Consider the following 21,599-nt stretch of genomic DNA (forward strand, 5'->3'; position numbering starts at 1 on the left):
TGGCTGCAAGGAGAAAGAAGACTATGAATAAATGAAAAAAACAAATACAATGAGAAAATGATTAGAATTATTTTTTTACAAAAATAAGCAGAGCCACACCCGAGCATAAATAAAAGAAAAAAGTTGGGGCGACACAAGTTTGGGTTGGAAAATGGGTAGCTAAGTCAATGTAGCATCTTGGAGGGGCAGAAAAGTCACTTATATCTTAAATGCATCCTACCTGAGCCTGAGCCTATGTTACAAACTAAGAAAGTTCTATCATGATCCTAAACGAGCTGTTTGAAAGCTAAAGTGTTGAAAATAAGGACAAACCTATGGTGTGTATATGTGCATTGATTGAACTTCATTTGAGCGCGTGAATGAAATCATTCTAGTCTTTTTTTTTATTTATATACGTTGTGAGAGAGACATCTTTGTGGTGAGGGCACTACGAGTACACAGTTTGATTGCTAGTTTGGCTACATAATTATTGTTTGCTCTTATTTGGTTGACTAAGAGTAGTAAAATATCCTAAATTGATCCTTGTGAGTTAGTTGGAATGTTTGGTATATTACATAGCTGATGTGAACTGAAAATGAAAAAAGGTCATGTATATTGTGTTTGGGGATGATGTACATCTTCTGAGAGTCATTTGTATTTGGGCGTCATTGTGTTTAGTTATTTTTCATTGCTTGAGGACAAATCATGGTTCTAAGTTGAGGGTGTTGATGTGTCGCAAATTTACGACACTTTCGACGCTCAAAATGTTGAATTATCATGGATTTCAAGTATATTTTTGTAAATATGATGTGTGTTTGTGTTTGATTGCAAAAAAATTAAGTCGTGCACGAGGTTGGGCTAAATTGTTGAGTTTTACTGAAAATTTACTATAACTGTGGATTCAAGAGGCCCTCCATGGGTCATGAACCCTTATATAGCCCGTGGAGTTGGACATTACAGAGGATGCTATGAAAGGGCTCATAAGATTTCTTGGCCAAGTGAAACCCCACGAGACCCTTAACTGGCCATGGAAACTATTACAAATCGTGAGAGAAGGCCATGAAGATGATGATTAGAAGTGCCTACAAAATGTTAAAATGAGTCCCCTCAAGCCTCACCATGAGAAGTGCAAAGCACAATGGGTCGTTGACATTGCCCGTGAAGAAGATATTGAAAAGGCACATGAACAATCTAAGGCAAACCACACGAGGCCCTGAGTAGAACGTTATGTCCTGAACGAGCTGTGAAGCTTGTCCATGGAGTTAATAAATCAGAAGCAGTTGAATCCTAGGAAAATACTATAGAGCACCTCTACGAGGCATGAATGTCACCACAGTCTATGAACTGTCAACGTGAATCTGGCCACCTTAAGTTTTCCTACTTTGTTTAGGATTTGGTTTTGTATTCTATAAATACTCTACATAGGGTTTATGTTTATATTACATATTTTTTTAGCCTTTTAGAATAGAACGAGGTTTGAGAAGATATTTTTGAACTATTTTTGGGAATCAAACATAATTATAAGTTTTCGTGCTTTTCTTGATTTATTATTCATCGATTGATTCAAGATTAACTATTTCATAAACGTAATTATTGTTATATGAATTACACATAAATTTTTAATGCTTTGCTTATGAATATGAGTAGCTAAATTCCATGACTAGGGTTGTGGAAACTATGACGGAGTAAGGAAGTAGGCAAATGTATTGGTGATTTTGTATCAACGTCTGAGCATGCATTATTGTTATCTTCTTCTTAAAACTTGTCTGTATTCATTACTTGCTCGGCAGAGGGGTAGGGATTAGGAAAAGAAAACTAAATGAAAATTTGAAGCTACAAACCTTTATCTAAGAACTTGAGCCCGGGAGGGAATAGTTTTCTGAGGTCAAAAGCAAGGGTTAGATAGACATACATTCTGATTTTGGAAGGTCAAGAGTTAAATTCATCTAATAGGGCCACAAGGTGTTTAGATGTCCATTACTTTCTAGATTTTGCATGCGATGCATTAAGACGGAATCATTGATACGAGAAATTTAGTGAGTTATATGTCATGGAGAACACAATCCTAGCTACATTCTCATACTGTTCAACACTTTAAGTCTATTTTACTTTGTAACTGCGAACATTGTTACTCCTTACTGAATTGAACAAACAAACCTCAATTTACTTTATGCATTTTTACTTTCAGAAAATAGTGACTACATCTGAATATAAGTTCTAGTAGATTTATTTTCTTCACGTTTCCTGTGGGTTTGAGCATACCATGCTCCCGAATCTAACAAAGCATAAACATAGAACTGAAAGACTCGTAACATACCAATGACCACATTGGAATAATAATCCAAATCTTGTCGAGTCTGAAAAGAATAGAATTTGTTCTGGCGCTAACCACCACTAGAACCTGATGAAGTACCCTGCTGAGATGGACGACCTAAAGTAGTCTGAATTTGAGGTCGAACACCTCCACCTCTAGTATCAACTAAGGGGAATTCTCTCACCTTATGACCCATATTTCCACAATCATAACAAGCTTCAGAACTCGCCAAACAATCTTCTTGATGTCTCTTCCAACACTTCCTATATGCAGGGATATTCTGACCACTCGGAGTACTCCCTTGAGGCTTAGGGTTAGACATCCTATTCTTGTTGAATTTTGGAGCCGAATTACTAGAAGAATTTTTATCGGAGACTTTTGGTGAAATTATGAAAGATCACTATTACCAGACCTCGAATGTGAAAAGTCTCCACTATCGGTCCTTGCCCTCTTTGACTCTTTAGCCTTCTCCTTAAGCTTTTCCTCCTCGATTTGTTCGAAATGAGTCATCAAACTTGAGATATTCATCTCCTTGATCAACATGGAAGTTCTAAATTCTTTGTCAACCAAGTCCGAAATGATGAAAACAAACTTGTTCATGCGAGCTCTAGAGTCGACAACCATGAATGAAGTATATTTGGACAATTGTGTAAACTTTAAGAAATATTCCCTCACACTCATATTACCTTCCTTCAAATTGATGAACTCTTTGATCATAGCCTCCCTCAACTCAAGGGGAAAGACATGGTCAAGAAAAGCATCATTGAACTCTTCTCAATCTAAAGGACCCGCATCCCTAGCTCTCTCTTACTTCCATTGATTGAACCAAATTTGAGACACTCCCTTTAATTGGTATGCTTCTAAATCTACCTTCTCCACTAGAGTCATACCCATGATATTGACAATTTTTGGATCTTTTCAATAAACTCTTATGGATCCTCATCCAACTTGGACCCATGAAATTTTGGAGGGTTCATCCTTGTGAAGTCACACACTCTAGTAGCCGTTGTACCCATATTTGGGTTCACGAGAGATATCACCTCTCAGTTGTCTTGTGCCGCCATACCTTGGGCAAGCACTTGAAAACCTTCCCTAAATTCGATATGAGTCACTTACCCGGCTAAAGGGTCCATCAGAGCTTGTGGAACATATTGCTCCTCGTCCACATTCGCATTCACATTGCTTCTCACGTAGGTTCTTTTTGGAGGCATAATTTTGTAACTTAAAGAACAAGAGTTAGAAGAAAAGACTTATAGAGTTCAACTTTATCGTACGACTTAAGAGTAATGAAAGAAGTAAAGTTTCTTAAATGCCTCATAGCCTCTCAATCATAAATGTGACGCGATTTACACGCATAAACAAGAATCTAATAGATACGACATGTAAGATACCCTAGGACACTTGAACCCTAAGCTGTGATACCGTGTTTGTCATGACCCAAGCTAGGAACTAGATGTGGCACAACTTATAGGATCATGTCCCTATCTCACCCTCAAATTTACGATGTAAACAAAGTCTTTTAAAAGAAGAAATAGTAACCAACTTGAAACTAGTCCCCGGTCAATGAGGACTCACTACAACACCTTCGGATAGGAACGCCAACTAGTTACGTGGACGATAAGGATCTTCAAACACAACTCCTATATTATGAGATAATGTAGGCAAAAAGTATGCATTAGTACGTTGGAATGTACTAAGTATGAGGGCATGACATGCAATGTGAATCATGGAATGCAAAGGTCAAGTAAAATACATGTTAAGTTGGAATACGTAAAGTCATGAGAAAATCATATTGACCAAAGCATTTAAAAGCATAAGTTCAAAATCATAACATACTTAAGAAATCATACATATGTGGGATAGGAACCATAACCGACAATAAGACCATGCGAGCTATAACATGGAATCCGATGATCCCCATATCGAGAAGGGGGAGGCTACTTTGCCATGGTAGACTCCTAATCATGAACATGTTCTATTTGTGGATCCATTAGCTAAGCCATAAAGGCAAATCTTACAGTGGTACGTAGTTGTGAGACAAGAGACTTTATATAAGGACCCCTTGCTTCTAGCCCCCACCTCAAGTCCACATTCGGTGCTAAGTCAAATCCCATAGAGTACATACATAACATAAGATCATAATTTCATATATCATATTCATGATCATAGGCTTGAATTCATAGAATAGCTTATTTCCATAACATACTTGTAATGTGAGAATTGTCCTTTCATCATTATAATCATAGTTGCATAATTCATATTGTTAGGCCTTAGGCCACCTTACTTCATAACTTGCATGAAAAATCATAATTTGAAACATATTTATAATTCATGATCACAATGGAAATATACAGTCATAATTCATACTTTGAAAATTCATGACCATAGCTTGAACTTGAAATTTGGGTATGACATGAATGCATGATCAATTGACTTAAAAATTATGAAATAAATTTTAAAACATGCATGATCATAAACTTTATATCAGCCCATACATAATTTATATAGATAATATCATTTAGAAGTATAATTGAAAATACTCATATTTTACACCATGAACCCTAGAAATCAAAATAGGAGAATTCATGGAAAAACTCTTCAATTTAATTGAATAACCATCAAATTATATCAAAATAGACTCATGATCATACTTTAAATCAAAATTCATGCAATGGGAATAGAGATCACAAAACCCATAACATACCATACTTTAATTTGATAGAAAACCTTGAGAAATTGATTGGCTTCATGGATGAAATGATCCATGAATCAATACCCACATACCTTGAGTGAGAACACAAATTAATTTGGAAGAACTTGAGAATTTTGATGAAGAAATTGAGTGAATTTGCTTGAATCTTCAATGGAAACCCTTGAGAGCCTTTTATTAGAGAGAGAAATATTTAATAGATAAATTGTAGAAGAATGAATTGAATTAGAGGTTTAGGTTAATTTATAGAGTTGAATTAGGTCCTAAAGACGTCTAGGTTCATTAACTAATAATTTGAAAGAAGTCTAAAAAGGCCCTAAAAAAACTAAATTCGGCCAGGACACCTTCCCAGGTCCGCGTATATCTTGTGCGGCTTCCCAGGTATGCGACGAGGTTCTATCGCGGACCACACTATTTTGTGGTTTCTTTGAAAATCTTTTTTCCATTCTACGGGTCCTAAAAAATCCACTGATGCCATTTTCCTACAGGTTTTGACCTCCTGATCGATATTCTGAACTCGAATTTTCCAAAAAGATTAGGATAATATGTTACATGAGCGGCCTATTTCCAAGGCATTGTTAATGTATATATATATTTTAAATTTTGAGGGATGTTACAAGCCCTCTCGGTGCTAAGTCAAATCCCAGCGGCATAGATAAAATCAATTATCAAAACATAACATTAGGAAATGCATTAATCATTTATAATTCCACGTCATAAAATTATATAATAGTATCTCCTTTCAAATCATGATTCATAAACATGGTTCGTATAGACATTTACCTTTCTAAGAATCTAAATCATGCCTTTTTTTTCATATTATGAGAAAATCTTTCATAAATCATTGATGCTTACTCAAAAGCATCCTTTAAACATACTTCATCATTTTTATAAAACATGCATAAATCCTTCATCAAATTCATAATCATAGTTCATAAGTGAAATTCAAAGCATAATTCATGGGTCCATATGAAATCAATTATAAATTATGTATTTCAGTAAATTCATGTATAATAAGGTAAAATAACATCAATTGAATCATAATAAAAATCACCCATAAAAATTTGACATAAACCCTAATTGAATTGGGTGAAATAGAACTTGAAGGATTGAGATCTTTTGGGAACCAATGGATGAAAGGAATCCATTGGTGAATTCCTACATACCTTGATAATCAAAGCCCAAAAGCAATGGAGATTGAACTTGGACCCTAGCTTGATTGAGAAGAAGACCCTTGAGAGAGAACCTTAATTTCTAAGAAAGATTTGAGAGATTTAGAGGGAATGGGGGAAGTTTAAAGGGTTTGGGTAGTTATAGGACGCCCAAAATAGTCCAAAATGATGTGGTTTAAGAGTTAAGAGAATAGGTAATTTCCAAAATAACCCTGAATTAAATCTGTCAGAGTGACCCTATAGACATGACCTACAATCCGTAAGGTTTTTTACGATTCGTCAAAAGGGTCCATAGAACCCATGTCCAAATTCCAAAGCTACTAGAATTGCACTTCAATCCTACTATCCTTTTCCTATGGGTCGTAAGATCTTCCACGTGTCATCCAAATGGTCTTTAGAAATCATGCATAAACATTGAAGCTACTGGAATTGACCATCATTCATACGACTCAAGTCTACGGGTCGTTGACACTCCTACGAGTTGTAGGGACTACTCGTCCTACACAACTCCAAAAACATAGTCTCTGATGACTTTACAGGCTATCCTATGATCCATAGAACTTTCTACTATGGACCTTTATACGGGGCCTTTATACGGGGCCAATCTATGGATCGTAGGACCTCCTACGGTCTGTAGATGATCCTGTAGGTCAACCTTTGAGATTCCAAATTTTTCCAAGTCCTGAGCTCACCTACGAGTGACCTCCTACGGGACGTAGGACCTTATATGGTTTGTAGGTAGGCCTCATCTGAGCCTGCACCAACAATTTTCTGCAACATTTCCTTTTTGTTTGGCTTTTCAATTTCTGGGTATTACATTATTTTTAAAAAATGACGTGTCTTTTAAAATATTTTTTAAAAAGCAATAATAATTCTTTTTTAAAAAATGTCCTTTAATTTAACATTTTAATTATCTTTTATTTGATTTCTTTCACTTATTTTGATATATGTATAAATTAACTTATTTTAAATACATGATGTTTGGGATTAAATTTAAAATTAAATCAAAAGAAAAGACAAAAAAATAAAGAGAAAAACACAATGAATGAAAAAAAATTATGTTGTGTATGAGAAAATTTTAAATATAAGGCAACGAAAATTTTAAAAATTATGTGTATTTGAGAAAATTTTAAATACAAGGAAAAAAATAATTAAAAAAATCATGTGTATCAACTTATTTTAAATACAAGGAAAAGAAATTAAAATTTTTAAACTTTTTTTAAAAAACAACAAAAGTTTTTTACACGTACGTGCATGTGTATATTACCACAACTAATTGAATTGGGTCTTTGTAATGATCATCCAGGTCATTTTCTTTTTTTAAATCTTTTCAGTATTTAGAGCTTTTCTGTAGCGATCCCAAGTTATTTACAACTTGCTGGCATTAACAGTTCAATCATCTGGTCGTTTATTTGGGTTTTATGCTTGTTTTCCTATTTTGGAGTTTTTGGAGTTTGACCTATTGACTTGGGTCAAAAAATGCAAAAAAAACCTCAGAACGGAATTCGAATGGTTCCATCTGGTCTGAAATGATAAAATTAGGCTAGTAGCATGATTGACAAGAGTATCGAGGCATTTAGTGCGAGTTTGAGGCCGTTTGGTTCTTTATCCTTTGAAATGTGGCCTAAGGTTGACTTTGGTCAACATTCTTAGTAAACGCGCTTGGATTGAAATTTTGTCAGTACGGTTAGCTCTGGAATGTCAAGTTTGGTATAGAATGACCTTTTATGTGATTTTCGAGGCTTCTGGTCTCATTCCGAGCCTCATTGTAGATTTTGACTTAAAATGGTGCTTGGGTGTGAGACCCAATTTTCGTCGAGGTGACCTTGGGTGGAAATTCTAAGTGCCCCATTAAGTCTAGAACATTGAATTTGGTGATGTAGCATAGTTCGTTTGCACGCTCAGAGTTTCGAATAAATTTTGAGCACCCCATTGGAGACTTGGGCATTTTCAAAACCTCTTTTGCACCACTTGTGCCTGGTGCCATCACTAAAGACACCCTTGATTGCTAAAGCGACCATCGCCCCCTTGGCAGGTGTAGCTAAAGCGAGCCCTCGCTAAAGCGACAGGGCCCTCGCTAAAGCGACAGGGCCCTCGCTTAGATTATAGACTGTGGACTCTAGCACTTGGTTTATAGACTTAGGAGCTTTTGAGCATATGTGTTATGATTCCAATATTTTCCTATTTTTAACTCTTCTTCCTATTCCTTTATGTATCAGTCTTCCTAACTCTTTTAAAATAAATATCATGCACATAGGTTGTGTTTCTGTTAAACCTCAACTAACTCTGAAGAATGTTCTTTATGTTTCATATTTCAAATATAATTTGTTATCCATTCGCAAATTATGTTGCCAATTTCATTGCATTGCTTATTTTAATTCTGGTGGGTGTATGTTGCAGGCCCCTTTTATGAAGAGGGCACAAGCTCTTTGTGAAGTGAGGGAAGGTTTATATGTTTTGCAGTAGAGAAGTCATCAACCTAAGCAGTCTTCTACTGATAATAGTTTTTATTTTAAAATTCTCAGTCATGATAGTCCAATTTCTAGCTCAATTCTAGAGTCGTTTCCAATATATGCAAATGCTATTTCTAATGCACAACTTTGGTATTGTAGATTGGGACATCTCCCCTTTTCAGTAATGAATTTTTTTTCCATTGATTTTCCTTCAAATTCTGATCATATGTGTGATGTATGTCCTAAAGCTAAACAAACTAGACTTCCTTTTCCCCTTAGTAGTATCAAATCTAAAGGAATATTTGATTTGATTCACATTGATACATGGGGTCCTTACAAGTCTTGTACTCACCCTCAAATTTACGATGTAAACAAAGTCTTTTAAAAGAAGAAATAGTAACCAACTTGAAACTAGTCCCCGGTCAATGAGGACTCACTACAACACCTTCGGATAGGAACGCCAACTAGTTACGTGGACGATAAGGATCTTCAAACACAACTCCTATATTATGAGATAATGTAGGCAAAAAGTATGCATTAGTACGTTGGAATGTACTAAGTATGAGGGCATGACATGCAATGTGAATCATGGAATGCAAAGGTCAAGTAAAATACATGTTAAGTTGGAATACGTAAAGTCATGAGAAAATCATATTGACCAAAGCATTTAAAAGCATAAGTTCAAAATCATAACATACTTAAGAAATCATACATATGTGGGATAGGAACCATAACCGACAATAAGACCATGCGAGCTATAACATGGAATCCGATGATCCCCATATCGAGAAGGGGGAGGCTACTTTGCCATGGTAGACTCCTAATCATGAACATGTTCTATTTGTGGATCCATTAGCTAAGCCATAAAGGCAAATCTTACAGTGGTACGTAGTTGTGAGACAAGAGACTTTATATAAGGACCCCTTGCTTCTAGCCCCCACCTCAAGTCCACATTCGGTGCTAAGTCAAATCCCATAGAGTACATACATAACATAAGATCATAATTTCATATATCATATTCATGATCATAGGCTTGAATTCATAGAATAGCTTATTTCCATAACATACTTGTAATGTGAGAATTGTCCTTTCATCATTATAATCATAGTTGCATAATTCATATTGTTAGGCCTTAGGCCACCTTACTTCATAACTTGCATGAAAAATCATAATTTGAAACATATTTATAATTCATGATCACAATGGAAATATACAGTCATAATTCATACTTTGAAAATTCATGACCATAGCTTGAACTTGAAATTTGGGTATGACATGAATGCATGATCAATTGACTTAAAAATTATGAAATAAATTTTAAAACATGCATGATCATAAACTTTATATCAGCCCATACATAATTTATATAGATAATATCATTTAGAAGTATAATTGAAAATACTCATATTTTACACCATGAACCCTAGAAATCAAAATAGGAGAATTCATGGAAAAACTCTTCAATTTAATTGAATAACCATCAAATTATATCAAAATAGACTCATGATCATACTTTAAATCAAAATTCATGCAATGGGAATAGAGATCACAAAACCCATAACATACCATACTTTAATTTGATAGAAAACCTTGAGAAATTGATTGGCTTCATGGATGAAATGATCCATGAATCAATACCCACATACCTTGAGTGAGAACACAAATTAATTTGGAAGAACTTGAGAATTTTGATGAAGAAATTGAGTGAATTTGCTTGAATCTTCAATGGAAACCCTTGAGAGCCTTTTATTAGAGAGAGAAATATTTAATAGATAAATTGTAGAAGAATGAATTGAATTAGAGGTTTAGGTTAATTTATAGAGTTGAATTAGGTCCTAAAGACGTCTAGGTTCATTAACTAATAATTTGAAAGAAGTCTAAAAAGGCCCTAAAAAAACTAAATTCGGCCAGGACACCTTCCCAGGTCCGCGTATATCTTGTGCGGCTTCCCAGGTATGCGACGAGGTTCTATCGCGGACCACACTATTTTGTGGTTTCTTTGAAAATCTTTTTTCCATTCTACGGGTCCTAAAAAATCCACTGATGCCATTTTCCTACAGGTTTTGACCTCCTGATCGATATTCTGAACTCGAATTTTCCAAAAAGATTAGGATAATATGTTACATGAGCGGCCTATTTCCAAGGCATTGTTAATGTATATATATATTTTAAATTTTGAGGGATGTTACAAGCCCTCTCGGTGCTAAGTCAAATCCCAGCGGCATAGATAAAATCAATTATCAAAACATAACATTAGGAAATGCATTAATCATTTATAATTCCACGTCATAAAATTATATAATAGTATCTCCTTTCAAATCATGATTCATAAACATGGTTCGTATAGACATTTACCTTTCTAAGAATCTAAATCATGCCTTTTTTTTCATATTATGAGAAAATCTTTCATAAATCATTGATGCTTACTCAAAAGCATCCTTTAAACATACTTCATCATTTTTATAAAACATGCATAAATCCTTCATCAAATTCATAATCATAGTTCATAAGTGAAATTCAAAGCATAATTCATGGGTCCATATGAAATCAATTATAAATTATGTATTTCAGTAAATTCATGTATAATAAGGTAAAATAACATCAATTGAATCATAATAAAAATCACCCATAAAAATTTGACATAAACCCTAATTGAATTGGGTGAAATAGAACTTGAAGGATTGAGATCTTTTGGGAACCAATGGATGAAAGGAATCCATTGGTGAATTCCTACATACCTTGATAATCAAAGCCCAAAAGCAATGGAGATTGAACTTGGACCCTAGCTTGATTGAGAAGAAGACCCTTGAGAGAGAACCTTAATTTCTAAGAAAGATTTGAGAGATTTAGAGGGAATGGGGGAAGTTTAAAGGGTTTGGGTAGTTATAGGACGCCCAAAATAGTCCAAAATGATGTGGTTTAAGAGTTAAGAGAATAGGTAATTTCCAAAATAACCCTGAATTAAATCTGTCAGAGTGACCCTATAGACATGACCTACAATCCGTAAGGTTTTTTACGATTCGTCAAAAGGGTCCATAGAACCCATGTCCAAATTCCAAAGCTACTAGAATTGCACTTCAATCCTACTATCCTTTTCCTATGGGTCGTAAGATCTTCCACGTGTCATCCAAATGGTCTTTAGAAATCATGCATAAACATTGAAGCTACTGGAATTGACCATCATTCATACGACTCAAGTCTACGGGTCGTTGACACTCCTACGAGTTGTAGGGACTACTCGTCCTACACAACTCCAAAAACATAGTCTCTGATGACTTTACAGGCTATCCTATGATCCATAGAACTTTCTACTATGGACCTTTATACGGGGCCTTTATACGGGGCCAATCTATGGATCGTAGGACCTCCTACGGTCTGTAGATGATCCTGTAGGTCAACCTTTGAGATTCCAAATTTTTCCAAGTCCTGAGCTCACCTACGAGTGACCTCCTACGGGACGTAGGACCTTATATGGTTTGTAGGTAGGCCTCATCTGAGCCTGCACCAACAATTTTCTGCAACATTTCCTTTTTGTTTGGCTTTTCAATTTCTGGGTATTACATTATTTTTAAAAAATGACGTGTCTTTTAAAATATTTTTTAAAAAGCAATAATAATTCTTTTTTAAAAAATGTCCTTTAATTTAACATTTTAATTATCTTTTATTTGATTTCTTTCACTTATTTTGATATATGTATAAATTAACTTATTTTAAATACATGATGTTTGGGATTAAATTTAAAATTAAATCAAAAGAAAAGACAAAAAAATAAAGAGAAAAACACAATGAATGAAAAAAAATTATGTTGTGTATGAGAAAATTTTAAATATAAGGCAACGAAAATTTTAAAAATTATGTGTATTTGAGAAAATTTTAAATACAAGGAAAAAAATAATTAAAAAAATCATGTGTATCAACTTATTTTAAATACAAGGAAAAGAAATTAAAATTTTTAAACTTTTTTTAAAAAACAACAAAAGTTTTTTACACGTACGTGCATGTGTATATTACCACAACTAATTGAATTGGGTCTTTGTAATGATCATCCAGGTCATTTTCTTTTTTTAAATCTTTTCAGTATTTAGAGCTTTTCTGTAGCGATCCCAAGTTATTTACAACTTGCTGGCATTAACAGTTCAATCATCTGGTCGTTTATTTGGGTTTTATGCTTGTTTTCCTATTTTGGAGTTTTTGGAGTTTGACCTATTGACTTGGGTCAAAAAATGCAAAAAAAACCTCAGAACGGAATTCGAATGGTTCCATCTGGTCTGAAATGATAAAATTAGGCTAGTAGCATGATTGACAAGAGTATCGAGGCATTTAGTGCGAGTTTGAGGCCGTTTGGTTCTTTATCCTTTGAAATGTGGCCTAAGGTTGACTTTGGTCAACATTCTTAGTAAACGCGCTTGGATTGAAATTTTGTCAGTACGGTTAGCTCTGGAATGTCAAGTTTGGTATAGAATGACCTTTTATGTGATTTTCGAGGCTTCTGGTCTCATTCCGAGCCTCATTGTAGATTTTGACTTAAAATGGTGCTTGGGTGTGAGACCCAATTTTCGTCGAGGTGACCTTGGGTGGAAATTCTAAGTGCCCCATTAAGTCTAGAACATTGAATTTGGTGATGTAGCATAGTTCGTTTGCACGCTCAGAGTTTCGAATAAATTTTGAGCACCCCATTGGAGACTTGGGCATTTTCAAAACCTCTTTTGCACCACTTGTGCCTGGTGCCATCACTAAAGACACCCTTGATTGCTAAAGCGACCATCGCCCCCTTGGCAGGTGTAGCTAAAGCGAGCCCTCGCTAAAGCGACAGGGCCCTCGCTTAGATTATAGACTGTGGACTCTAGCACTTGGTTTATAGACTTAGGAGCTTTTGAGCATATGTGTTATGATTCCAATATTTTCCTATTTTTAACTCTTCTTCCTATTCCTTTATGTATCAGTCTTCCTAACTCTTTTAAAATAAATATCATGCACATAGGTTGTGTTTCTGTTAAACCTCAACTAACTCTGAAGAATGTTCTTTATGTTTCATATTTCAAATATAATTTGTTATCCATTCGCAAATTATGTTGCCAATTTCATTGCATTGCTTATTTTAATTCTGGTGGGTGTATGTTGCAGGCCCCTTTTATGAAGAGGGCACAAGCTCTTTGTGAAGTGAGGGAAGGTTTATATGTTTTGCAGTAGAGAAGTCATCAACCTAAGCAGTCTTCTACTGATAATAGTTTTTATTTTAAAATTCTCAGTCATGATAGTCCAATTTCTAGCTCAATTCTAGAGTCGTTTCCAATATATGCAAATGCTATTTCTAATGCACAACTTTGGTATTGTAGATTGGGACATCTCCCCTTTTCAGTAATGAATTTTTTTTCCATTGATTTTCCTTCAAATTCTGATCATATGTGTGATGTATGTCCTAAAGCTAAACAAACTAGACTTCCTTTTCCCCTTAGTAGTATCAAATCTAAAGGAATATTTGATTTGATTCACATTGATACATGGGGTCCTTACAAGTCTTGTACTCACAATGGTTATAAGTATTTTTTGACTATAGTAGATGACTATATTAGAATCACTTGGACTTTTCTTTTGACAACTAAAACCAATGCCTTCTTTTGTAACGACCCATTAGGAGCCCGTTTGGATTGGCTTTAAGTTGGTCAAAACCAACTTAAAGCCTCTTTTTAGCTTTTGGACGTGTTTGCCTAATGCTGACTTTAAGCCATAAAGTTCTTAAAGTCAGTCAGAAATGAAAAGTTAGGATTTTTAACTTTTTTTTCCAAAGTGCTTAAAGTCATTTTCTTTGACCATGGAAATTACTTTTATATCCTTTATATTTTAACTAAATTCTCAAACTACCTTTTTTTATTCTTTTAACCCTAAAATTCACATCATAAGCACTTTTATCCAAACACTCAACTGCTTATTTATAAAAATAACTTTCAGCACTTCAAAGTTCTAAAAGCACTTTATACATAAAAGTTACTTTTTTTAAGCTTATCCAAACGGGCTCTAGGTCATTTTGAGAAGAGCTTCTTATCATATAAAAAACTCATCTCGTAAATTTTAAATAAAATTTTGGACTATTCGGTAACTACGATTATTTAGTTGAGGAATAATTTTGGATAATAAATTTAATTAGTGGGCTAAGTTGATAATTTATTTCATACTATATACCACTTTTTTAAATAAAAGGATAGGGTTTATAAATTGTAGTTCTTAATTATTTTATAAGATAAAAGAAAAGAGAAAGGGAGAATATAGAAAACTTACCTGCGACGCCGATGAAGAGCAACTGAAACTGCTTCAGGTAAGGGCTAAACTTCAGTCTTGTTCTGCGTATTATTTGCTAGGATAGGCAATAAAATTTGGAGTTGGTTGAAAGGAATTGTGAGTTGGAAAAGACGGTTGAAATTTGGTGCAAAACAATATTACCTAGCTTGGATAATGATTTAACAATCATTGGGTAATTATTAGGGGTATATGGTGAGTGATTAATGAAAACTGGAAATGGTATACATGTAATGGCATGGACATGGCTACAAGATAGTTATGGTTATATATGTGTAATTATTGCACAATAACGATGGCTAATCATTGGGTAGTATTGATGGCATGATTAGGTGTAGATTATACATTTTTAGCATTAGTTTTAAGCTTCTGCATAGTTAGGTTAGATACTGTTTGGTGTAATTTGAAATTTATTTTCTTGGTTATCATATTTTAATTCAAGTTTTAATATATTGAGATAGGTAATAAAATATTAGGTGTATTGTATTATATAATAATCATTAGAATTATGTTAATGATAGAAATTAAGACTTAACCCTAGGCTTGAGATTTAGAAAATTAATTATAGTAATATGGGTGTCTATAGACTTTTTTGCTTACGAATATTGTATACTTGATAGATTAGAAATGTTCTGAGGCATTGAAGAAAGGAAAAATATTGGTGAATTAACTTGCTTGATTACAGTTCTTCGGTTGAGGTAGGTTATGGTTTATTCTATATCATAGATAGACTCTTAATAGCGAGTGATAGTCATTGAGTAATGTGTGAAGTTTACTATGCATTTAATTATTGTGGTTTGAATGGTTGATATGTTGTTGTGATTGGTCTGCAATCTCAAGACTGTAAAATCCATAATCTTGAACTTGTCCTATCAAAAGTGATGCCTTGTATAAAAAAAGGCTTAATGAAATATTATTAATAAAGTGGAATGTGATAATAAAAAATAATAAATTAATTATATTTGGATTGTATGTCACGTACCAATATAATATATTTGGATATGGTGTCACGAATCGACATGGCATATTTAGATCGGTTGTCACTTTCCAACATGGTATATTTAGATCGAGTATCATCTTCCGACATGGTATATTTGGATTGAGTGTCATGTTTCGATACAATATATTTGGATCAGGTATCACGAGCCAACACAATATATTTGGATTGGGTGTCACGAGCCAACACGGTATTATTAGATCGAGTGTCACATTCTGATACGGTAATATTGAAGGAAAATATATTAAAATAACTTAATACTACCCAATTTCAAATATCTCAATTCTCAAAAGAGCGTGGTGTGGAAGTCTTCATGTATACTTTAGATATTGTTGCCTAATAACGTAACTGTTTCATTGTGTTTTCACTTGATCTTGATCTTGTTGTGTGCCATCTGTTAAGTGTTATAGTTGATTACCTGTTATTACTTTATGCATATTAATTTCTATTTTGAGTCAGCCGATGATACTTACTCATTACATGTTGCCCCGTACTGAACCCTACTTGTATTTTTCTTTGTTTTATTTTTTGGAGTGCAGCGAGTGTTCCAATGACTTCGACTCGACCTCAGCTCTAACCAGTGTCCAGCACATCAGGTATCTTGGTGAGCTATTCCTTCTAGCCCATGTTGGATTCTCTCGGGCATGGCATAATGTTCTTAGTTTTCGAACACATTAAGTTATTTATTTATTATGGTGTTTGATATTTTCAGACTTAGTATTTTAGAATTAGATGTCCTTGAAGTGATGACTTTTAGGTTTTGAATAGCTAATACAAATTTGGATTTGTATTGTTGGTTCTTCGACCTAGGAGGTTAAATATGGGTGCTACTCGTGGCCCATTTTGGTTCATGACAAACTTGGTATCAGAGATTTAGGTTCGATGATCTCATCACACAAGGACAGGTCTAGTAGAGTCTCTCAAAATGGTACAGGGACACCTTTACTTTTCTTCGAGAGGCTATGGGACTTAGGAAAACTTCATTCCTTCTTTATTTCATGCTATTACTTGAATCCAATTGGTATCTAGGTGATACAAATTGGTATCTGACCTTCATCACTTTATTTTCACAAATGATCAGAATTAGAGCAATAACAATGTCTAAGCCATTCGTTAGAGCTCGTACTAAATTGGGGTACTATAAGGAGTATGTGGTATTTGATAAATCAAGAATGCGTACAATTGTAATGGGGATTAGACTGATTGATTGTGAGTAGCTATAAATCAAAGAAAACTTAGGAAAACTTCATTCCTTCTTTAGTTCATGCTATTACTTGAATCCAATTGGTATCTAGGTGATACAAATTGGTATCTGACCTTCATCACTCTATTTTCATAAATGATCAGAATTAGGGCAATAACAATGTAGAAGCCATTGGTTAGAGCTAGTACTAAATTAGGGTACTGTAAGGAGTATGTGGTATTTGATAAATTGAAAATATGTATGATTGTAATGGAGATCAGGCTGGTTGATTGTGAGTTGCTAAATATCAAAGAGATTCAGTCAGATAAATGGAAATGTTTGATATGGGTACTATGAAAGGAGTATCTTGTGTTATTTGACCTTGGTTTCATACATTCTTATGTGACCATCTACTTTATTTCAAATATGGATTGGAATATGATTTTCTACATATGCCCAAACATGTTTCCATATCTATAGGTAATTGCTTAATGGTAGATTGCGTGTACCGATTTTGTGATAGTCATCTTAGTAAGATAACGTCTTTGGGGCAGACTTGGTCATTTGAGTTATGGAAGATTTGGTGTTGTTTGGGATTGTTGAAGTACACTAATGGTTCTACACGCACCACTTTACTTATGAAAATATATAGAAAAGCTACCATGAATAGTTACAATTGTCCGATAGTCTTAAGATTCATCTAGTTATCGGAGTCACTTCCCGGCTATGTGTGATTGAATATGGGGACTATTGAGTCTAGTTTTTTCACTTTTAAGGGTTGTTTACGATCATAGCTACTAATCTAACATTTTGATAGTTTTGTTAAAGGTTCTATATGACTTGGGTAGCATCATCTGACTTCTTCATAGAGAAGTATATCCCCTGGACCTTGAGGGACAAGAGGAGAGATGAGTTCCTGAATATAAAGCAAGGGAAGATGTGTTTATAGCCTATGAGGTCAGGCTTCATGCCTTATCCAAATATGCTGCACAACTTTGTTCAGTCTAGAAGAGCGGATTTGACCACTCTGTGAAAAGATTTTGGTCAGAATCTCTGCTGCAGTTTCATAGATTGAGTGTATATCAAATAGGGTCATGATACAACTACTACAATGATATCGAGGCTTACTTGGTTAGAGTTATGGATTGTGTTACTTCTGCTAGTGACCTGATCTACGAAAGAATGTATATCGCTTGGGATAGGGACAGAACAGATTTGATTTGGTAATGTTTTGCAGTTATTTAATGGGTAGGAATGTGCGAGCCATTTGGGTATGATCTTCTCGATAGGTATAATGTATTCTAGTGGTGGATCTAACAAACTTTAATAATGTGGTACTAGCAGTATATGGAAATAAATACGTCGATTATCAAGTGCTAATAATAACTACTTAACGAGTTATCAGTGGTATCACATACTCGTACAATGAGATTCGATGTTGCATTCACAGTTGAGAAACCAACTACTTTGTTACTACATATGCTTGGGTTAAGCATTGTTTATAAGGAAGATTTTAGTGATGAATTTTTGATTAATGCATTTAGGTTGTCGAGTGTATTTCAAGGATTTTAAATGAGGAACGGTGATTTCATCATAAGCTCCAAAGATGTGGTTGATATAGGAACGATGAGATTATAGGTAAAGAAGTCCCAACGAGTAAACTTGGGTAAAGGCAATTGAAGATTTTAGTAAGAAAGTGCGTATAAAATTGGGTTAGTCCTTTGAATTTTGTTGGTATAGCTAGGTCTGAGGTGTCATGTTGAAGACAAAGTGGACTTGTGGTGATGGAAAAGTCTACTGAGTATGATGGTACCAAGAGTTTGTGATATATTGTGATAGTGATATGCAATTATATGATAAGAATTTTTGATTAAATAGATTCGGTATGAAAATAAAGACTTGAGAGTATATAAGATTGTGGTTTGCTACTATTTGGTGAGTAGCGTGGTCGTATGAAAGTTATAATATGTTTTGAAACATCGCTCAAAAAGAATTAAAATGAGATAGTCATAAATAGAAGAAATTTGTGGGATGTAGTTTAACCTTCGGAAGGAGGATAGAACAGGGATAGTTACTCTGATTACAAGGCCAAAGATGTATATTTGAGAGAGTAGAGAATTGGATTCAGAGGCACATGGTTCTATCTGTTTTTCTCTGGCTATAATGATAGTTTATGTGCCATTTATATGGGTTAAAAACTATTGGATAAGATTTGAGAAAGAAGTCTACAAGCATTCGGCTTGAGTGTATTGATAAGTCCTTTTGTGGTTTCGAGTTTGGTAACTGGTATATTTGAATTTTTAACAAAGGATATTTTATGGTCGATGGAGAGACGATCAATGATATGCTAAGATACGTGGATTCATAAAGATCTTCAAGGTATGAGCTAATGTTGATAGATTAGGGAATTAAGTGACACATTTGGAATCAAAATTCAAGTTTTTCATTGTGAGTCTACATTCGTGGTAGTATGTTAAGGTATGGATTGATAAGATAAGAGTGAATAATCGCATCGGGTATTGAGTATTTAGAAGGACTTATGCATGGCTTGGATCATAAATTTGGTTACTTTGGATTGTTAAAGGACGTAAGGGAAGGTTTCACTTAAAGTTTTGGTTTAGACGATGAGGTAAAATGTCATGGGTTGTTGGTCAAAGGATAAGATTGGTAAATGAGTTAGCGAAAGGAACAAGAGTCTCGTATATCAAAGACTTCAAGGTATGTGAAATTTACGTCATAGGAAGAATCTAAGAAAGTGAAGGAATAAGACATCTCGTATAGACCATTGGTTTGGAGTGGAGGGTTGTATGGATTTTTACCTTTGAGTTTAGATATGACCATGAAATGTGAACTAGTTCGACACAGATTTACTATGGGTTTATCAACGACTTTTACAAAGTTTGAGTTTTGATTTGAGTGACAAGCAGTGATGTTGGAAGATGTTGCATATTTATGTTGGTTTGGATTGTTTGAATTATTGTAGATGACTTATGGGAGCGCTACGGTATGGACTTACAGTTCTCATGGTTATTGAGAATTTTGAGGGGATTGAAACTACTCTATTGATGGGATTACACAGACTATTATGATGCGTTACATAGACACTTGATGGTAAATAGAGGTTCTGTGCTCATATTATACAAATTATTGGGGTAACCAAGAATTTCTCTAAGTTTTGGCATGAGGTATATGATGATTTGATTAAGATTATTCTTATAGAGGCTCATAGTTCGAGGTACTCTATACATCCAGGTTCAACCAAGATGTATTGTGATCTGAAACAACATTATTGGTGGAGTAGAATGAAGTGTGACATTGTTGATTTTGTTGTCCATTGTCCGAATTATGAGCTAGTAAAATATGAGCACCAAAGGCTTGGAGGGAAACATTCAGAGAATGTCCATTCCTAAATGGAAATGAGAATGGATTGCAATGGATTTTATGGTGGGTCTTTCAAGGACATTGGGTAAATTTGATTTGATATGGGTGACTATCGATAGGTTACTAAGTTTGCACACTTTATTCCAGTTAAGGTGACTTACAATGCAGAAAAAATAGCCGAACTTTATATTTGAGATTGTTTAATTGCATGGAGTTCCAATTTTTATCATATCAGATAGAGGTACGTAATTTATTTCTAACTTTTAGAGGACCTTGCAGGCTGAGTTAGGTACTAGAATGGATCTTAGTAACATATTTCATCCTCAGACCGATGGGCAGTCCGAGCACACAATTCAAGTGCTAGAGGATATGTGCTTCATGCATGCGTGATAGATTTTGATGGTCATTGGGATCACATCTTACCCTTGGCAGAATTTTCGTACAATATTAGCTATTATTTAAGTATTGATAGTGTTCTATTTGAGGCTTTGTATGGGAAGAGATGTAGGTCTCCCATTGGTTGGTTTGATGCATTTGAGGTCAGACCTTGGGGTATATATCTTTTCAGGGACTCGTTAGAGAAAGTAAAATTTATTCAAGAGAAGCTTCTAGCAGCTCAGAGCTGGCAGAAGGAGTATGCAGACCGAAAGGTCAAGGACATGGTGTTTATAAAGGGAGAGCAAATGTTGTTGAAGGATTCACCCATAAAGGGTGTGGTGGGATTTGGTAAGTTAGGTAAGCTCAGTGTTATGACTCGCCACTTGATCTTGAAGGGGGAAGAACCTAGAGTCTTGGAGCGGTTTGTAGAAGACTCTAGATTCTTGTGGAATATTGTAGAGAAGTCTTGAAAGACATAGAGTTTTCTAGAATTCTCTAGAGTGTGTAGAGAATTCTAGAGTAGGATCTTCTTTGTAAATATGGAAAGACTTATATAGAAATTTTTATTTACACTTAAGCCCCTTAGGAGTAGTATAAATAGGGGGAGCATTCATTTGTAACAAACCATCCAGAAATCAAGTATTCTTCCAAGTAATACAAAGCATTCTTCATAAAAGCTCTCTTGTCTTTCTTACAATCTAATGTTCCCTTAGATATCTAGTCTTAAAGACTGACTTG

The 21,599-nt window shown here is 34.6% G+C and overlaps 1 protein-coding gene across 1 annotated transcript; it reads right to left on the reverse strand.

Annotated features, from left to right (window-relative positions):
* Positions 1-2,363: 2,363 nt before the first annotated feature.
* LOC129884227 (uncharacterized) lies at positions 2,364-3,504 on the reverse strand. Its single transcript, XM_055958557.1, has 3 exons — positions 3,410-3,504; positions 2,706-2,900; positions 2,364-2,616 (listed from the first exon to the last, which is right to left on the reverse strand). The coding sequence occupies exons 1-3, from the start codon at positions 3,502-3,504 to the stop codon at positions 2,364-2,366; spliced, it is 543 nt and encodes a 180-aa protein (XP_055814532.1).
* Positions 3,505-21,599: the final 18,095 nt, after the last annotated feature.

This window comes from Solanum dulcamara, chromosome 4, assembly GCF_947179165.1.
Source record: "Solanum dulcamara chromosome 4, daSolDulc1.2, whole genome shotgun sequence".
In the NCBI taxonomy this organism is placed as follows: domain Eukaryota; kingdom Viridiplantae; phylum Streptophyta; class Magnoliopsida; order Solanales; family Solanaceae; genus Solanum; species Solanum dulcamara.

Bases quoted from the DNA above. Each gene is read 5' to 3' on its own strand.
- LOC129884227 (XM_055958557.1), bottom strand. From the start codon at position 3,504: ATGCCTCCAAAAAGAACCTACGTGAGAAGCAATGTGAATGCGAATGTG. The intron at 2,901-3,409 runs GTAAGTGACTCA...TGTCGACTCTAG, and splicing joins CTGATGGACCCTTTAGCCGG to AGCTCGCATGAACAAGTTTG. The intron at 2,617-2,705 runs GTCTGGTAATAG...CAACAAGAATAG, and splicing joins GGAGACTTTTCACATTCGAG to GATGTCTAACCCTAAGCCTC.